Genomic DNA, 20902 nt, shown 5'->3' on the forward strand with positions numbered 1-20902 from the left:
TGCCATGCAGCTTGAAAACAGGGGCTCCCCTCCAGCCAGAAACTGCCATTGAGAAGAAAGCACTGGATGAGACACTAATGAGAAATCCGTGTCTCTTGTTGTTAGTAACGTAGATGTGAAGGCGCCTGAGAGGAAATCCACATGCTGGTGATGGGGTCATTCCTCTCACGCATACCAGGTAGAACCGGGAGGGAGGGGTAGGACAGGAAAACATGTCACATAGAATGTGTCAGTTCCTTCACATAAGAGGGTACATAGCTCAGGTGGCAGGTAGACTGAGAGTAAGAGGGATTTCCAGCCTGGCGACCAAATAGCTGCACACAATGTAAGTCAGGCTGTTCTGAGCTCTGTGGGGCATTTAACATCCACCTGAGATGAGAGTGAACTGAAGGAGGCTGAAGACCAGCTGGCTTTCACCTGAGCTTTAGGAGAGAACCAGCGCCCCCTGGCCGCCAGCGTGGTCAGAGCAGCCACCCAAGCAGGACAACCACACAGCAGAGGTGAATTCAGGGGTACAGGGGTCAGGACTGTGGAGTTAGACAGCCTTCCCCCTCGATGGTTTCTGACGGAACTGAGTCTTCCTTCCGCTGAGATTTTGTTTGATCTTCAGATGACTAGAGATAGAGTGATACATGAATACAGATACGTAAATTGTGTGACTGATTTCACTGAGCACTGTCACACCTCAAAGTTTACTAGAAGGATTCATATTGCAGAAGCCTAATGAGGTAATAAAGAAAATATTTATACTCAAGAAAATAGTGTACAGCTGTTCACAGCATGTTGCATAGAAATATTTTGACATGGGAAAGAGTTTCTGATATGTTTCTAAATGAAAGAAATAGGTAAACTGGCAACATTGGCTGATATATATATATTTCAATTCATGATACATATGAAAATGTTATAATTGGTACATACACATTATACATGATACATATAAATGTTATTATTGTATATACACATTATTAATAATGCTTATTTATGTTTTTTAGGGTATTACCGTTTTAGTTTTCAGTAGAGTTTCATCATGTTTTTCTAAGAAGGTTTTGACACTTGATATCAAATGCTCATACAAGGTAAGAACCACCCTATTCACACAATCACCCATTTCTTAAACTTTATTCTTTAAAATGTTTGATTCTGTGATTTTCTTTTTGTAAAGTATGTATGATTTTCTCTTTTTTAAAGATTTTATTTATTTATTTTTAGGGAGAGAAGGGAGGGAGGGAGATACAGAGAGAGAGACATCAATGTGTGGTTACTGGGGGTTATGGCCAGCAACCCAGGAATCTGCCCTGGCTGGGTATCGAACCTGCGACACTTTGGTTTGCAGCCCACACTCAATCCACTGAGCTACACCAGCCAGGGCTTGATTCTGTGATTTTCTAAGTAGGAATAAAATGATAATGTAAACTTGGTAATTAACAAGATGCTAGTTACAAATACATACTTTGCCTAACACTAAACTACTAAATAATATCAAGACCATTTCCTTCAATGCTAATGTTAATTTAGTGAATAATCTGACTCCATAAGAGGAAGTCAGTTAAGCTGTTTTCAGTTTTCAGAAACATGAGAATGTGTTATCCCAGGAACAATTTGCACCCCTTGCCAATTTATGCTTGCTGTTTTAAAACAGGACATCAGAAATGTGACAAAAGTCATGATAAAAGTGTAAATTATTGAGATTAAGATTCTGGTTTATGAATATGATTCTTCCCTCAAGTAATCAGACCCTTTTGGAGAAGAGTCTGTGTCCCTGGCTGAAGTGGGGAATGTACAAGAAAAGTGTGAAACAGCCGTCAGAAGTAAGGAAGTGCTCAAAAATTATGGAGATGTGTCAAAAAACAAAAGGGCAAGCTTGGTGGGTTTATATCTAGAATAACTGAGAATGAATAAATAAAAGGAGAAATAATTATAATCCTTGATTTAAAAATTCATGAGTCCATACTGACAGAGAGATGTTAGATGCAGACCTATAAAGATATATAGATGATTGATAGGTAGGTAGGTAGATGATAGAGCCTTTCCTTATGAGGAAATTGACAACCAATAAAGGGAACAGCAGTGATGGAGTGAGAACGCCACGTTTTGCAATAATCACTACTCATCAGGCAAGATCATCAACAGACGCTGGAATTAGTGGCTGAGAAGCTCTATGAGGAACAGAATATTAGATACTAACTTGAATGGATGCTCCAGAAATTACATTAGGGAAAAAGGTGATGATTTTATAGTGGATATACTCAGGGGCATCACCTTCACCAGGCAATCTCAGTGAGCCTGACCAATGATGAAACACTGAACCTCATGCACCTACCCATGACGCACAACAGAGGATACCTAATTTAATTTCCCTGCAGAAAGGGAATAATCTGAACAAAAAATGAGGAGCTGCATGCAGTCCCATTTGGAGAACATTGTAGTGAAGAGCTTCTCTATAATCTTCCAAAATTCAGTGTTCATGATGGCACAGGCAGACGGGGTAGATATTTCAGATGAAAGGAGACTAGAGATGAATGACATATCACATGTCATTTTGGATTGGGTCCCAGGTGGGGGGAGTAGAGAGAGAATGTTATAGATGAAAGAATCGTTTCAATACTAAGTTGCCTGATTTTGATAATTGTGGTTAGATTACTGAATATCTTTGTTTTGGGAGGAAAAAATGAGAAATTTAGGCATAAATGTGTACCATTTATGTACATTTATACTTCAATCTCAAGTGCTTCATAAAATAGTAACACTCATATATAATAATATAGAGAAAAAGAATTATAAGGAAAATATGAAATAAATATTAAACTTTGTTAAATCTGGGCATATGGTTGGTTATGCTGGAGTTCTTGGCATAATTCTTGACTGTTTTCTATAAGTTTACGTTTATTTCATAGTAAAGTTAAAAACAGGTAACCAGTTTGGGGGAGTAGGGCAAGCTTTCAAACAGTGACAAGGATACAACCTTTCTCTGAGCTCATGTTGAGATTAACTCCACTTTTTATTGCTTGTCCAGCCCTGCCCTTTATCACACTTCAGTTCTTGACCAGCTCCCTTTAAGGAATGGGGGGAAACCGGTCATGGGTCACAGAGTTCGTGCTGCTGGGATTCCAGCTCAGCGCACAGACGGAACTGCTCCTCTTCTGGGTCTTCTCCCTGCTCTACACCTGCAGTCTGCTGGCAAACAGCATGATCGTTGCGCTCATCTGTCTGGACCACAGATTACACACCCCCATGTACTTCTTCCTCTCCCACCTGGCCATCATTGACATGTCCTTTGCTTCCAACAATGTCCCCAAGATGCTGGCAAACTTAGTGACCCAGAATAGAACCATCTCCTTTGTCCCATGCATCATACAGACATTTTTGTGTTTCGCATTTGCTCACACAGAGTGCCTGATTTTGTTGGCGATGTCCTATGATCGGTATGTGGCCATCTGCCACCCCCTCCAGTACACGGTCATCATGAGCTGGACTGTATGCAAGGTCCTAGCCACCACTTCCTGGTCATTCGGGTTTCTCCTGGCTCTGATGCATGGGATTCTCCTTCTAAGGCTCCCATTCTGTGGGTCTCGGGAAGTCAACCACTTCTTCTGTGAGATCCTGTCTGTCCTCAAGCTGGCCTGTGCTGACACCTCGCTCAACAAAGTGGTCATCTTCACTGTTGGTGTCTTTGTCTTAGTCGGGCCCCTGTGCTTAATGCTGGTCTCCTACATACACATCTTCTGGGCCATCCTGAAGATCCAGTCTGGGGAAGGCCGCAGAAAGGCCTTCTCCACCTGCTCCTCTCACCTCTGTGTGGTTGGACTCTTCTTTGGCATAGGCATGCTGCTTTATATGGTCCCTGACTCCAGTCAACGAGAGGAGAAGGAGAAAATACTGGCCTTGTTTTACTGTCTCTTTAACCCAATGCTGAACCCCCTCATCTACAGCCTGAGGAACGCCCAGGTGAAGGACGCCTTGTATAGGGTGCTGCAGGTGAGGTCCAGTTAGAAGTTTCATATACAAATAGTAATTGTTCAATTTCTAGCTCTGAAAATAGAGTAAACTTCCATGGAAGAACATAGCTTTAAAGTTGAAATTAGACAACTAAATTATTAGAATTTTTAGTCTTTCTTTTAAAAACATGAATTCTCATTTTTAAGCCACAAATATTATACAGAGAAGAAATTAAATGTGAGAAAATTATATCAGCACAATTCTCTGACTTAGATATTTGACTTCTTATCAGTTTGTGGTAGTTGGAAACAGCTCAGTAAAAGTAATGCCCTATGAGAGAACTTCTGAAGTGCACTGAATTTTTTTTTAAGTTTTATTTAAATAGTTGTTGCAGTACAATTTTCTATCGTTTACTCCCATCCCAACCCACCCACCCAATCCTCCCCTCCTCTCTCCCATATCCACCCGCCCCTAGTTTTTATCCATGTGTCCTTATACTCGTTCCTGTAAACCCTTCCCCTTTTCCCCTGAAATTCCCCTGAAATTCCCTCTCCTGTCCCCTCTGAACTCTGTCAGTCTGTTCTTTATTTCAGTGTCTTTGGTTATATTTTGCTTTTTTCTTTGTTTTGTTGTTTAGGTTCCTGTTAAAGGTGACATCATATGGTATTTGTCTTTCACTGCCTGGCTCGTTTTGCTTAGCATAATGCTTTCCAGCTCCATCCACACTGTTGCATAGGGTAGGAGCTCCTTCTTTCTTTCTGCTGCATAGAATTCCATTGTGTAAATGTACCATAGCTTTTTGATCCACTCATTTACTGATGGGCATGTAGGTTGCTTCCAGCACCTAGCTATTGTAAATTGTGCTGCTATGAACATCAGGGTGCAAAGGTTCTTTTGTGTTGGTGTTTTAGTGTTCTTAGGATATAATCCCAGCAGTGGAATCACAGGGTCAAAAGGCAGATCCATTTTCAGTTTTCTGAGGAAGTTCCATACTGCTTTCCATAGTGGTTGTACCAGTCTGCAGTCCCACCAACAGTGCACTAGGGTCCCCTTTTCTCCACAACCTCTCCAACACTTGTTGTTTGTTGCTTTGTTTATGACGGCCATTCTGACCAGTGTGAAGTGGTATCTCACTGTGGTTTTAATTTGCATTTCTCTGATAGCTACCGATATTGAACATCGTTTCATGTGTCTTTGGATCTTCTGCATGTCCTCCTTGGAGAAGTGTCTGTTCAAGTCCTTTGCCTATTTTTTAATTGGGTTGCTTGTCTTGGAGTGGAGTCGTGTAAATTCTTTATATATTTTTGAGATTAAACCTTTGTCTGAGGTATCATTGGCAAACACGTTGTCCCATACAGTTGGCTCTCTTTTTATTTTGATACTGTTTTCTTTAGCTGTGAAGAAGCTTTTTATTTTGATGAGGTCCACTTCTTTATTCTTTCCTTTATGTCCCTTGCTCTAGGGGACATGTCAGTAAAACACTTTCTGCATGAAATATCTGAGATTTTCCTACCTACATTCTCCTCTAGAACTTTAATGGTGTCACGGTTTATATTTAAGTCTTTTATCCACCTTGGAAGTGGACAGAAATTTTAATACAGAAAATAGTGCAGAGTTATATGAATCTGCCTCACCAGTTGTGAGGAAAATGAAGTGAAAGTTTAAAGAAACTCTAAGTCCCTTGTTGAAATAATTTAATAGCAAAGGAGAAAATTTAGAGAAAGGTGTAGTGCAACAAGAAAGTATGCAAAAAAACCTAAAATGTCTTAAAGGTCAAATGAAGGAAATGTATTAGTAAATGTTTAAATGGTAAGATTTGAGCACTAGTCAAACTTACATTTATTCTTGGGTTATGATAATTTCTAACAGAGCAAGATTAAATCCCCTGTTGAAGTTCTTGAAATTTTTTGCACCAATATTTTCTCAATGTCTGAACCCCTCAGCTGAAGATGGCTTGAGGTAGCAGCAAGCAGCACAAGACAACTGTGACAGAGCTGAGTAGGCAAGGGGGGAAGGGATGTGGTGGAGAGGATGCTGGGGAAGTTGACCCCTTCACCTTCTTCACCCAGGTCCCACTCCCTCCCACTGACAGCTGTCATCTGTTCTCTGTATCTATGAGTCTGTTTCTATTTTGTGTGTTAGCTGATTGTGTTCATTAGATTCCACATGTAGATGAGATCCAGTGGTACTTGTCTTTCTCTGACTGGCTTACTTCCCTTAGCATAATGCTCTCCCAGATCCATTCACGCTGTCCCAAAGGGTAAGATTTTCTCCTTTTCTGTGGCAGTATAGTATTCCATGGTGTAAATATTCCACAGCTTTTTTATCCCCTCATCTACTGATGGACACTTGGGCTGCTTTCAGTTTTTCCTACTGTGAACAACACTGTAATAAACATAGGGGTGCATGTGCAGGGTCCAGCAGAAGTAACACCTGCTTGAGTGTGGTTGGGAGGGTAATGATATGGGTGTAATAATCTATAGTGTTAATGTGACCATTTCACCTAAAATGTCATGTGGTGTGCTTGAGTGTGATATTGTTATGTTATAGAAATACATGCTTATAATTTTGTCATAAGAGCTTTTGTAATAAAAATTTTGTAACACCATTTGTGCCCGACCCTATATTCTATCAAATTAGTGTTGTAGACTTCCTTGGATTCATTCCCAGAAGTGAGTTGGCTAGGTCATAAGGCAGTTCCACTTTTAATTTTTGAGGAAACTCCATACTGTTGTCCACAGTGGCTGCATTCCCAGTCTGCTTTCCCACCAACAGTGCAGGAGGGTTCCTTTTCTCCACATCCTCGCCAGCACTTGTTGTTTGTGGATTTATGGATGACAGCCATTGTGATGGGTGTGAGGTAATTTACCTTGTGGTTTTCATTTGTATCTCTCTAGTGGTGAGTGACATCGAGCATCTTTTCTTATGTCTGTTGGCCATCTGTCAGTCCTGTTTGGAGAAGTGTCTACTCAGGTCCTTTGCCCACTTTTTAGTTGGATTGCTTGTTTATTGGTGCTGAGCTGTCTGAGTTCTTTATAGATTTTGGACATTGTTAACACCTTACCAGATATATGATTGGTGAATGTCTTCTCCCATTCAGTGGGTGGTCTTTTTGTTTTGTTGATGGTTTCTCTTTTTGTGCAAACACTTTTCAGGTTGATGGAGTTCCATGTGTTTACTCTTTCTTTTGTTTCCCTTGCCTGAAGAAATGTACTAGGAAAAATATTTCTAGAATAAATATTCAAGATTTTACTACCTGTTTTCTTCTAGGATTTTTATGGTTTTGGGTCTTACATTTAAATGCCCCAGTTCTCTTTTCGAAAATCTGAGAAGCCCTGTCCAGGTGGCTCAGTTGGCTGGAGTATCATCCCATGAACCAAAAGGTCATGGATTCACTTGTCACCCAATGCACACACAAAAACTGCAGGTTCAGTCACAAGTTGGGGTGCATGTGGGAGGCAACCTATCGATGTTTCTCTCTCCCACTGATGTTTCTCTCCCTCTTTCCCCTCCCTCTAAAATCAATAAGCATGTCCTTAGGAGAGGATAAAAAAATGTGAGAAATGTATAAAAATAAAACTATGATTCAAAGAAGCCAGTGTCAGAGAAAATGGAATTGAACAATTTTGAAGAGTATTTCTCAAAACTATAGAAATACATCCCCCTCACTCGGTCACAACTCTCATAGTCAGAACCCAGGTGGCTACCAACTTTAGTGTATGTAGCTTGGGCTGTGCTCAATAAGGTGTAGTCAATTCTTTATTCTCTCATTTTTCCAAATGCAAAGGAAAACATCCAACTCTTCACTTTTCAACACACAGTACTCCATAATTACAGTTAGTAACAATTTACAATGATTTCCATCAGTTATACACCTATGGTGACTTTCTGAATATCCATTCATTCTTGAGTTGGATATTTCCCACATCAGTGAAAGACCAACAACTTGAAAACGGATTTTCAGGTAATTTAGTTTGGGAGTCGTTTAAATGATCAGTGTGTTGCTTTTTACTCATTCTGCTTTCAAATTGAAAGTATAATCAAATGCTACAGGACCTCGCTAGACCCACAGGAGCTGTCAATGCAGGTTGAAATGAGAGCTGTGATCACAGGAAGTGCCACATGCTGACAGATAACGTACATACCTAAGAACATGTTTATTGGCTCAGCAGCTTGCCCCCAAGGTTGCAAACAGTGAGCTAGGCTCTCACACCAAGGAGGTAAAGTAGAAGAAGTCAACCTATTTAGCACCCACATTTGTCCCCAACGACCTCAGAAGGGAAGGCACCTGAAGTGTGGGCAGGTTCCTGCCTTCTGGGAGCTCCTGTGGGAACTGCAGACCCTCTCCTTTGTTCCTGATTGAAAATGGGGCAGAATCCTCAGAAAAGGGGGTTTTCGTCTTTAATGGGCTCGACCTAGGTGGCAGCCCTTGGGCCTCACTGGAGGGCGGGCCCTGATATGCAGTGCCTGCCCCCCGCCCCCCGCCACCGGGAAGGAGACAGAGCAACTCTCTTCTCCTGTTTCTGCTCTCGAGCCAGAAGGACACACAGCCACACACAGCCACAGAGCACTGCTCTGAGCTGACAGCACTCATTACCCAACCTGGATACTCAGTGCTATTTGGGCTTTGCTCATCCCAGCACCACCCTGGTCCCCAAACCTGGTCCAGGTGAACCTCTAAGGAAGCAGAAGCAGTGTGACAAGGAGTAAGCTCCTGACATTAACCTTGGTATTTAAGCTGGGTCTCATGAATTACAGCAGAGGTGGCATGAAAGGACCCAGAAAGACCAGCAGAGTCCAAGGGGCAACTCAAGGTGTGGAGATGCTGTAGACAGCGGGTTATGGAGGCAGTAGGGTGTGGTATGGGGACTCCAGAGTATGATCACGGTGTCCCCATGGGGCTTATCAGAATCTACCTGAGGGAGGGTTTCCCAGGGCACAAAGCATTGGAGGTACCCTCTAATCTCTATCCTGAAGTGGGGAGATTGGGAGTCTAGCCCTTCCAGGGAGGGGAGGAAAGGACCCTCTCCAAGGTGGCTTCCCCTCAGACCTTCATGCCTCTTCTGGGGCCTGGAGAGGATCTGCTACCTAAGACTTTGTCATATTTACTTGTGCTCTGCTGCACTCTCATACTGAATGTGATGGAGTCAAAACATTATTTTGGAAACCTCATTTCAATAAAGCATGCAGTTGACAAACTAATTCATTCAGTACAGTGTGATTCCTGACTTTCTGGGATTACAAACTCAACTTGGGAAAACTGAGCAGTTAATCAAGTTTGGGAAGATCCACCTGTGCTCTAACTCTACATTTCCACGCTGAGAAGAACACCAAAAATGGCTTCCGATCATATGAAAAGCCTAGGGTGTACGGGGCAGTCCACAAGCACTGGCACTTTTCTTCTTCCCTTTTTGTCTGATGTTACAGGTGATCTTCAGAAAATTTGAAAAACAGAAAACTGACATATAGGTGACAAAATTAATAGCCATGTGATCCTGTGAAAACAGTAGTTTAGAACATAGACTTCCCAAATTATCATCATCTCACCATCAATTATACCAAGAAAAAATTAGAAGGCAATAACTAATAAAATATTAGCGATTATGACACCAAACAAACTTTAGCCTTGGGAAATGCATCATGTCAAAATGACATGTTTTTATTGCATTAGCAAGGTGACATTCCTCTAATGTCTAAATGTGATCACAGCAAAAATACACATACACAAAACACAAATATACACAAAGGACAAGGACACACACAACACAGCCAGCTCTTAGCCAGTAGCTGGCTAAGGGCGGAGCTGGGCATTGGGTCTCAGAGAAACAATTTGGGCTGTGTATGGTCCCCAGGAACTTTTGAGTGTTGAGCTGTGAATGATGTAGATGTACAGACTGTTTACATGTTCACCAGTGTCTTTCACCAGCACTTTCACCCTGGTTCGTCCAGGTCTGTGTCATTTCCCTCATGAGAATGCCTATCCTGACACAGGACATTTTACCAGATTCTGTAGGTGACTAGTAGAGTGTAGCTGGCTCCCCTCCCTAGGAGGCAGATTGACTTTCACTCATTCCTTCTACTTTTCAAACACAGTGGTCGGGGATGGGTCCCACAGACTTTAGGTGGCCTCTGAGGGTGTTACCATAAACTCGACCTTTTAACCCACTTTGAGGTGAAGGTGGCCACTTGCTTCCAGAGTCTTTCTCCATGTCACACTGAGAGTGAACAGGGGACTTGATCAGAGGAGTAAGTGTGTGCCCTTCCCTTGGGGAGTAGTGATTACTCAGTAGTACTCTTTTTTTCTCTCTGAAATTATCTTTAATATGAAAGTTGTAAACAAAATTTTAACACAAAGATAAACTGGTCAAAGTATTTCACATTAACTCAATCAGCTGTTTATACAGTCTTAAAGGGAGAGATTTTACAGATATATAGGAAAGAATTATTGTAAGATTTAAAGGGAAAATGGGAACCAATGATTTCAAATGTTATGTAACTGCACGTATGGTACATATACATGCAGTAAACAGCAAAATCTATGACATAGAGTAGTATAGTATCGGTTGCAGAGTAGTAGGATGATGAATGTTTACAACTTTTAAAAAATAAGTTTCGGGATATAGGAAGGTTTGGAGATGTCAGATCGCTGGTTAGAAATAATCTATCCAGTGATCTAGCAGAACTATTTTGTACACCATCTAAACTTTATTTAGGATATACATGAAAATTTAATAAATGGAAACAAATTTAGCTTCTGAAGTTCATAACATGTAAAAAAAATCTCTTAAATTTTATCTCTGCCTTGAATTTAACTACTATAGCGTAAGAGATCATTTTAAAAAGCCACCCAACTCTTACCTACCTGCTGTGGGCAGCAGAGCTCACTGAATATGAAGAGCAGATGGGCTCTTATCACAACAGCTAACGTGTTTGTCAGTCCCTCACCCAGTGCTGTGCACTACACATCGATAGCACCTAACACACAACCTCTCCTCCAGCCATCTTAACCCGTGCATGCAGAACGTCCCATTATCAGTGTTTTTTATGCGTGCATGTACCAGAAAGTAGCAAATGTCCAACTTTTACTGAGTCACTGTCACTGCCCAGCCCTCCTTCCCTCTGGTCGTCAACCCTTATGGAGCAGCACATATTCTCCTCTGCCCCTGTGCACTGTCAGTGTGACGCAGACGGGACCTTAGAGGGAGGACCTGTGGCTCACAGGGCTGCCTGTGACTAGCTAGCACGTTCGCTTCCAGGTAAGGAATCAGCAAACCTCTCTGTGCATCATAGCTAAACCTCACATGCCAGTTAGTGTTTTTAAATAATTCTTGTGTCTGTCCCTTAAACAACTCTCAGTCTAAGTGAAGTGGATGTTGTTCTTTATAGTTAAACTTGAGACCCGAGAATCTGGTATCCAGCTAACAATTTTTCTTAACCTAATTGGGATATTTGGACTATTGATTTTTATGTTTAATCCTCACCCAAGGACCTGCTTCTGGAATTTTTAGAGAGAGGGCATGGGAGAGAGGTAGGCAGAGAAACATAAAGGTGAGAAACATCTTTGGTTTCCTCCTGTATGTGTGCCCAATGGGAGTAAACGCTAAACCTCGGTATATATGGGCCCTGAGCAGGAACGGAACCAGGGAACTTTCTGTTTATGGGACAACCCTTCAACCTACTGACCTACCAGCCTGGGCAGATTATTGATTTTCATGGCTTCCAATTGCTTGTGTTGTGTAGGCAGGGAGCTCTAAAGCAGACTGGGATCCTGGAGCAGGGAAGAGGACCTTGCTCCTTCCTGTCTGCCCACCACTCCTCTCAGCCTTGCCCAACAGCTCTTGGCAGTGGCAGCAAAGCCCCTCTGCCCAGCCTTAGTCACTCAGGGTCCCATGGGAAGCCTTATCATTCCCTGCTGGGGCCACAGTGCTGCTGGGGAGCCCTGCTCCTCACAGGGCCCTGCTGGGGTTAAGTCTGAACCCCAACTCCTCTGACCTGGATTCTAATCACCCAACCTCTGCTGAGTGCCCTTGAACCCTGGGGATGGCAGCTTCACACAATGCTGCTTGTTCATCTGAGAGCTCTGTGTTTCCTGTTGTAGTTCCCCAGTGTCCTTGTAACCATTGTGTGGTGTGAAAGTCTGTGTACTATCAAACCACACCAGCAGAGTTTCTGTTCCCTGTTGGATTCCCATTTGATTCAAAGAGAAAAAACACACAGGATACATGTTCCAGTCAGGTGTGAGACAAAACTCAGCCAAGGCTGAGGATGGGAACAACCTTTGATACCCAGCTGCCCCATGTACCACCTACTCCATTTGGAGGGTTAGTAGGTTGGAAAATTGAGTTCTTGAGCCATGGTGAATGCAAGGTGTGGTCATTGTAATGTGTGAAGGAGTCCCAGAAATCATTCTAGAGCTTGTAAATGGATGACCATGTATCCCACAGAGGGTGAAGGAATCATCAACGCACCATCTTGCCACAGTGTCCCTGTGGAGAACACCAGAGATTAGACGCTGGAGAGCCCCTTTCCCCTGGGCAGGAGCTGATGGCAGTGTGCCTGGCGGGTCCTTCTCCCTCCCTACACCAAACACTCAGCAGTATATTGAGAGGTGGTGGAGCTGAGCAGAGAACAACCATCTCTTCTTGTGTGGGCACCTTTTCTCCTGAGAGATCATTATGAGACGGCAATTTCCACACTAATTCACAGATACTTTTCTCTTTATTAGGGTGGTTTTGCTCAACCCAAGTCACAATCAGCTGGTTCTCCTTTTTAGCTGTAAGTCTGTGGTAAGTTTCATATGTCGTCCAGTCTTTGTTCACTATTCAGTTTCAGACAGGGAGTGATGAGAAGTCACAGTGCAGAAGCCAGTTGTCTCTCAGTGACACATATTTGCTAATTATAGACGTAGCTAATAGGATCATTGAAGTCACATCTCGTTTAGAGATACCTGATGTGGATCATTTACTTTGATACATTTAGTGTAAAATTCCTTGTTTAAATGGTAAGATACGTTAGCTGTTTGAAAGACATGCTTTAAAGTGTTTCCATTGTCCCATGAAATTCAGTCGTGTTTTCATAAAATAATGGACCAAACTGACCACAAAATAAGTTTGTTACAGAAAAAGGTCCTGAAGATTTTATTTTTGAAAGTGAACTTACACTTGGCAAATTGTTTGAATGTGAGAATTATCATCTTTTGAGTCTTTTTAAGAACCTTGTCACTCCAGGTAGGTTCTGTAAACCAGCAGATAGGGATTATCTTCTATGTCTCAGCCAAGACGTGTGGACGAACATGGAATATGTTTAGCAAATATTTGTGGATTTTTGTTTTGTGTGTTAGCTCCATGCAGCAGATAGGAGGAAGATGAGATGACAGTCACTGGTCCTTCTGCTTTAGTTTATTGTGTCCTTCGCCATAGGACATTTTAGAGATAGCACTGCTGTCTTCGTTCACTCCAAAGTGGCAACAAAGCTGAAACGAAAACAGCTAACACTTTTCTGTACATTTAGGGCCTGTGAGTCCGATACTTAGAAGAGACCTGAGCATTTTTCTTGCTCGCCTTCTCCCATAACATGGGCATCCAAATCCCTGAGCTAAAACATCCACTGACATAAAGCTCAGTCCTACTACAGCAACCAGCTTTCTTCACCAAGGTGGCCCCAACTGTTATGGCCTTATTTCTTAGACTGAGAGAAAATCACCTCCCAGTGTTTCTGCTGTGAATTCTGATTCTTCCTTTGAAGCAGGGTGAAACCTTCACACTTTTGCTTATTAAACCTTGCAAATATTAACTTATGAGGAAACTGGAATGGAGAATAGATATATGACCACAGCTATAAGTTTTTGCCAGATTCTTATTTTTGTGACATTCAGATGGATGCTGGACTGAAGAAGGACATGGAGTCAGAGAGACAAGGAAACAGAGGCAGGGGTTTAATTGTTACAAGTCAAACCTCAGAATTCCCACCGTGGTGCAAGTTCTTTTCTAAAGATGGGAAAACCCCAGAAAGGAAAGATTTGTGAGAAATAATGGCTTCATATTAGAATTAATCTGTAAAATATGTTAGAGGTTCTAAGGATATGAGTATGTAAGTAGAGCTTTAGCTGTAGCTTTGGATATTGATCATTAGTTTTAAATCCCAGGCCACGACCCATCAAGAAATATTTCAACCATCATTTTACTAGTGAAGTAGAGTAGAAAATAGCATAGAAAATAGCAACTAGTCTTCCACATAATAAGGATTCAAGTGCATGTGTACACATATTTGTGTATGTAACTATACATATAACATACATTCTCCACACACACAGGCATAGAATATAAATGTTCATATAGGGATAAAAATATAACAAGGATTATATTCACATAATATATACATATATGCACAACATAATAACATAATATGCATGTATATGCACATAAGGATACAAGTGCATGTATGTGAATATGTGTGGGTGTATAACTATATACATAACATGGACTTTATCCACACATACAGGAATGGAATATAAATATTCATAAGGGATAAGTGTGCAATGGGTAATATCTCATTATGAAACAGCATGATCAGAGTAAACATCTGTGAGTACAAAAGTCAAAAGACAAAGTTCTCTCCCCTAAATCCAGCTAAAGCTGTGGCAGTCTGCCTGGCATTCATTCCCTCAACTTAATTCAAGATTGTACAGCTAGTAAAAATTACAAGGCTTACAAATAAGGCATCTAATGAAAGCACAAATCTGTGAGATCCCCTCATAGGAGAATCTCCCACAGGCTCCTGGTGCTCCTTCCCACCCTCACGTGTGGGTGCAGACTCAGGCCCACAGCCCCCTCCCCACGGTGGCTGTGTGGGCACTGTGGGTCGGGACTTCTCTTGGAGAAGCCTCCAGAGCAGTTGTGTGACTGAAACAGTGTCCACTGTTAGGGAGGCAGTAGGCATGTTAACGTGTTAGGAACTGTGGTGGAAGTTTGAAAAGAAAGGTAAGATTGACTGAACACTGTAATACAACACTGGCATTTCATTATCAAGGTGAAAAAATTCTTTCTGTGTCATTTGCAGTGCACACTATTCACTTAGTAAGTGATGAACAGGAGAGCGGTATCACTGATGATGTTCTCTGAGGGAAGAAAGGATGACACACACACGTCTACCATGTTAAACTCGTTCCTCAGGCACTCAGACCTGGTGAGCTCTCTCCCTTGTTCTTTCCCGAGAAAATGGGGGGCAACCAGACTTCTGTCACAGAGTTCCTCCTAGTGGGTATCCCACTCAGCCCAAGGATGCAGCTGCTCCTGTTTGGGCTCTTCTCCGTGTTCTATGCCTTCACCCTGCTGGGCAATGGGGTCATCCTGGGGCTCATCTCACTGCACTCCAAACTGCACACTCCCATGTACTTCTTCCTCTCCCAGCTGGCCACTGTCGACATAGCCTATGCCTGCAACACAGTGCCCCAGATGCTGGTCAACCTCCTGAGCCCAGCCCAGCCCATCTCCTTTGCTGGCTGCATGACACAGACCTTTCTCTTCTTGACTTGTGGTCGGACTGAATGTCTTCTCCTGATGGTCATGTCCTATGACCGGTACGTGGCCATCTGCCTGCCCCTTCGATATTCTACGATCATGAACTGGAAAGTATGTGACACCCTGGTAATGGTTTCTTGGGCTTCAGGAGTCCTCATGACCCTAGTAGATATGTTGTTACTCTTACCATTGCCCTTCTGTGGGCCACAGAAAGTGAACCACTTTTTCTGTGAAATTATAGCCATTCTCAAACTGGCCTGTGCAGACACACACCTTAACGAGGTTGTGATTGTGACAGGGGGAGTGTTTCTGCTGTTGGGACCCGTGTCTGCAATTGTGGTCTCCTATGGTCACATTCTACGTGCAATCCTGAAGATCCAGTCAGCAGAGGGGCGCTGGAAAGCTTTCTCCACCTGCTCCTCCCACCTCTGTGTGGTGGGGCTCTTTTATGGCACAGGTATTATCATGTATGTTGGACCCCAACATGGGGACTCCCAGGAGAAGAAGAAATACCTCCTCCTGTTTCACAGCCTCTTCAATCCCATGCTGAATCCCCTGATCTACAGTCTGAGGAACAGAGAAGTCAACGCTGCTCTGAGAAGGAGGCTGGGAAAGGGGAGACCTTTGTGAGAGCCTCACTGATAAAAATAACTGAGCATGAAGAGACCCAATGTGTTACCTCAGCTGACATGTGCACAGGATACAGTGATGTGCTCTATGTCTAAGGCATCTTTTTCATGTTCATGAACTTGTCCTGTGACTACCACCCGAGAAAGCCCATCCTGCTCCCTCCCCCCGAGGATGCTGCACACGGAAATGAACCCCTCTTCCAGCTCTCTGCTTGGTGCACGCACTTGTAATATGGTCATGAGGGATATTCTGGATAAGATGAAATAAATTTATATATTTCATAAGCAAAGGAAAATTTTGTTGAGGAAAACAAGGTACTGGCAGAATATTTAAAACAAAGGAATTGAGACTGATTACATAGCAATTACTGAAATATTTTAAATTTAACAACTGTCATCTTGAAAAAAATTGGTCTACATTCAAGATATTTGGTTGTTTTCCTGCATATTTCTTGGACACTGATGTTTTCTGAGGCATCAACAACTTACGTTAGGAAGAGCATGAGCCAGGACTTCAAGGGGAAGAGCATTAAGGGTGTAACTCTGATGGAGCTAACAAGGAGAAGAGAATCCTGAAGGATGTCAGGCTGAAACACAGACACGCTGGAACATTGCCTGCTGCTGTGTTTCTCTGCCTTTGCAGCGTAGGTGGAGATCCGGGAGGGTGGAGACAAGAGGAAGAAATCAGAATGGATGTAGCTGAGAGTCCTGGGAAGAATTACACATTTTCTGTCATTGTTTGAGTCACTTGACTCCTATGGGGAAATGACCAAAACTTAGAACGTTCTTACAAGGAAGAACAGGCTGTGTAATTGCTGTGATGACTGTTTGACCAATGATATGCAGCTATAAATTATCAGTAATAATGTGCTTTTTAAAGAAAGAGATATGAGGTGAGTTATAACCACTTTAGTCAAACATGAAAGCCAACACAATTAGGAAATGATAGAACACAGTTAAGAAGTAGTGAGAAGGGTTGTATAAAGACTTTTTCAAAACTTTCCTTAAATTCTGTTCTGATTTAAACGTGAATACTTAAACTGCATCAAAGAGAAATATCTGCTTTTAAAATTATGTTTTATGTGTATGTGAAGTGTTTTTGAAGAAGAAAATATATGGATTTCTTTCACACAAAGCATGCTTAAATTCTTTGAGTAATTCTTACAAAGCTTTCTTAAATTCTCGAGGTTTGTTGAGAGGAAGTACTATGTGCAAAATGCTTAGCAGAATCCACGGATTATAATAAGAGCTCAACACTGTAATTATTGATAGTGTACTCTACATACTCTTATCATTTTGAAAGAACAAGTAATATGACTTAATGAAACAAATAAAATGAGATTTGCTCCTAAACGTCCTGGGCATTCAGCTTCCTCCTGGCCCTTGTCCTGGTGTTTGCTGTCCTGAGGCTGCCCTTCCGTGGGCCCCGAGAGGTTGACCCCCTCTTCTGTGAGATCCCGTCTGTCCTCATGCTGGCCTGTGCTGCCACTGGGGTCAACCAGCTTTTCACCTTTGTTGCTTCTGTGTTTGATCTTAGTGGGGCCCCTGTGCTTGGTGCTGGCCTCCTACACATGCCTCCTCTTTGCCATCCTGAAGATCCAGTGTTAAACTTCTTAGTTCGTTCATGTCATGTCTCCCTCTTTTTTGGTTTACTCCCTTGTTTTGGTGGAGTACATCCTACAGTAGCATTGACCAGTTAAAAATGAGCCCTGGCTGGCGTAGCTCAGTGGATTGAGCACGGGCTGCAAACCAAAGTGTCGCAAGATCGAGTCCCAGTCAGGGCACATGCCTGGGTTGCAGGCAATGGCCCCCAGCAACCGCACATTGCTGTTTCTCTCTCTCTCTCTTTCTCCCTCCCTTCCCTCTCTAAAAATAAATAAATAATTTAAAAATAATTAACCCTTTAAAAAAAAAGGTGTGCCATGGCAAGTTAGGGTGGGAACAGTCATGAACACTTCTAATTTCTCATCATTGCTTCTATTATTTTATTTTTCTCAGCTAGCACATTGAAATGCTCTGTGGCAAGTGGTCTTGAAAAAACTAAGACAAGACTGAAGCCCTGTGAAGAAGGAATTTTTGTCTCGGCTGAAATAATATTAAAAAGATATTAGGTATAGCTATGGGTTTGCATCTAATTCTGATTTGCAAACATTTTTATTCCTAAATTGACCTTCATTTAATAAAGGCCCATCACTGATGATGCTGCCATTTATGCTTTATAATATTTATTCTTATTGAAATACAAAATCGTAATCCATATAAGTATTAATAATACACAAGAAATTTAACATTTTTGAGTGTAAATATTTTTGCTCTATTGTTTCAAAGATTAGCAGCAAAAAATAAAAAAAAGATGATGAACCATGTCACCTTTTGGTTTCCACTGTGAGCTGTATTCAATGCCATCATACTGTCCTCATCAAAACAAATAAACACAGTGCCCTGACTGGGTGGCTCAGTTGGATGGAGCATCGTCCCCTACACCAAAAGGTTGTGGGTTCAGTCCCCAGTCAGTGTGCGTACATGAGGCAACCAATGGATGTTTTTCTCTCTCCCCTTTTCTCTCTCTCAAAAATCAATGAACATATCCTCAGTGAGGATCTAAACATTTTTTTAAAGAATTTAAAAGTGTTCATTATGCATATCTGAATGACCATGCACCCAATCATTATCCTTAGCTCTCTCTGGGTATTGATGGGTGAAATTTATTTTTCTATAATAATCTTGTTTTGCTTGTAAAGTAGAGGAAAGGTGAGCAATATAAGAGTATTAAAACTAAAAAAAGTGACTTCAGCACAACCGTGAAGGGCTTTACAACAAGGGCATTCACTCTGTCAGCTCAGGGAGTCCAGCTCCAGCTGAGACGGCTGAAGAGGGCTCCTCGAGTGCTCTGATGGACAGGGATGCTGTCTGAACTCAAGTGGGAGATAAAAGGATGAGACAGACTTGTAACCAGGAATGAGAATTTCAAGAGTGGCAGTATTGTGATGCTCAGTCAAGTGCAGCCACAAGAGGAGACACAGCAGAGGCTGAGGGAAGAACAAAGTTTATCATCTCCACAGGTCCTAGAGAGAGAAGGCATGCAGGGCCACACGGCACAGACAGCAGGAGGCAGGAGCAGGGGACCCGTGAAGGGGGTGTATCCAAACAGATTGGACTGCTTCTAGTAGATGAATCTGCACTGTGGCCAGAAGGGGGCCGTGTGGGCAGGTGGTGCGGGAGGTTTCCACAGCTGAGGACTGCTGTGATACTCAGAGCCCGAGTTATCTCGCACTTAGTAACTTCTTTTAAAATCCATCTGGCCTATCCTACCCCTTGAAATGTAAAATGCTGTCCCATAGTGTGTGCTGTTGCTTTCTCCTGCTTTTCTTGGTCCTCCTCAGTTTAGAAATCCGAGTGCCCATTTCTGATTTCCGTGCAGCAGCACATGCATCTCCTCTCTGTTTCTGCCAGTCCCCTGGTGTTACAACATCCCCCTGACACTCTGCTCTGTGATCTGATTAGAAATATCTCTTGCCCAAGTCCAACAAAGGATTTGGACATTTCCAGCTTCCATGAGCCTCACTCCAAACATTTATTTAAAAGGAACTATAATGAAGTAATTTGTAAAAGAATAGTTGGCAAGTGCATACTTCAAGCGCACAAAACAATGAACCCCTGTCCTCTAAAAGCAAAATAAAATGAAAATAAATAACTTTTATAACTTTTACTTATCAAACTCTGACAAACTAGACAATATCCTAAAATCCCAAAGCAAATTTCTAAAATATACTGCTTCCAATTGTGAGAATAAAGTAAAACTAATTCTTTTCTGCCCCCCAGTTGCAATCAGTAGAGGGTCTAACACGAATGGGGGTTTTCAGTGCATGAGGCCCCACCAGCCACACAGGCAGGGGTGGGTGCTACAGGCTGTGCTGGCAGGCCCTGCAGGTGCAGTGAAGCCCAGGAGCTTTGAAGACCCACGAAGGACATCCAGACCGATGTTCCCAAAACACTTGTCATAGAGGATGGCTAAGAAATAACTACTAAGATGACAAGTGTATGTCACAGGAGATTCCAAATTTGAAATCCTATAGGCAGCTACAGGTGAATATGCCAGTATCTAGCCATGGCATTTAAGAATCCTTCCCTTCCTCCAGTGTGGCATACAATCGTTTGTGGAGGAAAAATGAAGAATTGCTTAAGAAGACAAATGAATAGAAGCAAGTAATGAAAATGTTTTATTTGATGTTGACAACCATATCTCACAATAAAGTACATAGAGAAAACCCTAATGGGGAATTCTCTCTCTGGCATGAGAGTGTGACAAACTCTGTGGAACTGGGGAAAATTGTTTTAAACAACCAGTTCAAGTCTCTGGAAATAGCCCTGAGAATATGTAGCAAATGAAGAAACATGTGTTCAAGAAAATCTACAAGAGTTTGGCAAGAAGAGTAAGAGTTTGTGGTATGTGAACCAAGATCAGCCTCCTCCCTCCCCTGCTCAGCTCATAGACAAGAAGGTTCCAGATGCAGGCAGCCACGACCAACCACAGGGTGGCCCCTCTCCCCCCGGCCCCGTCAGAGGGCCATCAGGAGGGGTGGAATATCAGCATTTCTCACCCTGCTTCCCAGCTACCTGGTGCTGAGGCTAAATTCTGGGTGATTGACTCAGCCAAGTGGGGGATCCCTTCTTCTTCCCGGCCCCCACTCATGGGACAGAGACACTTCTTGGGCACAAAGCCAAGCTAGTGTGAGAATCTCACACCAGAAAAGGCTGGTCAGGAAGACCTGAGACTGGTGCCCCCTCCCCACACTTGCAGAGAGCTCAGCTCCT

General features: G+C 42.5%; 2 protein-coding genes across 2 annotated transcripts; both read left to right on the forward strand.

Annotated features, from left to right (window-relative positions):
- The first annotated feature begins 1036 nt into the window (after positions 1-1036).
- Positions 1037-3993, forward strand: LOC114507406 (olfactory receptor 2A2-like). The gene is made up of 2 exons (XM_028525240.2): positions 1037-1079; positions 3017-3993. The coding sequence occupies exon 2, from the start codon at positions 3064-3066 to the stop codon at positions 3991-3993; it is 930 nt and encodes a 309-aa protein (XP_028381041.1). The 5' UTR covers positions 1037-1079; positions 3017-3063.
- An 11162-nt stretch (positions 3994-15155) lies between these two features.
- On the forward strand, positions 15156-16088 carry LOC114507407 (olfactory receptor 13-like). The gene has a single exon (XM_028525242.1). It carries the CDS (start codon positions 15156-15158, stop codon positions 16086-16088), a length of 933 nt encoding a protein of 310 aa, XP_028381043.1.
- The last annotated feature ends 4814 nt before the right edge of the window (positions 16089-20902 follow it).

This window comes from Phyllostomus discolor, chromosome 10, assembly GCF_004126475.2.
Source record: "Phyllostomus discolor isolate MPI-MPIP mPhyDis1 chromosome 10, mPhyDis1.pri.v3, whole genome shotgun sequence".
Classification (NCBI taxonomy): Eukaryota; Metazoa; Chordata; class Mammalia; order Chiroptera; family Phyllostomidae; genus Phyllostomus; species Phyllostomus discolor.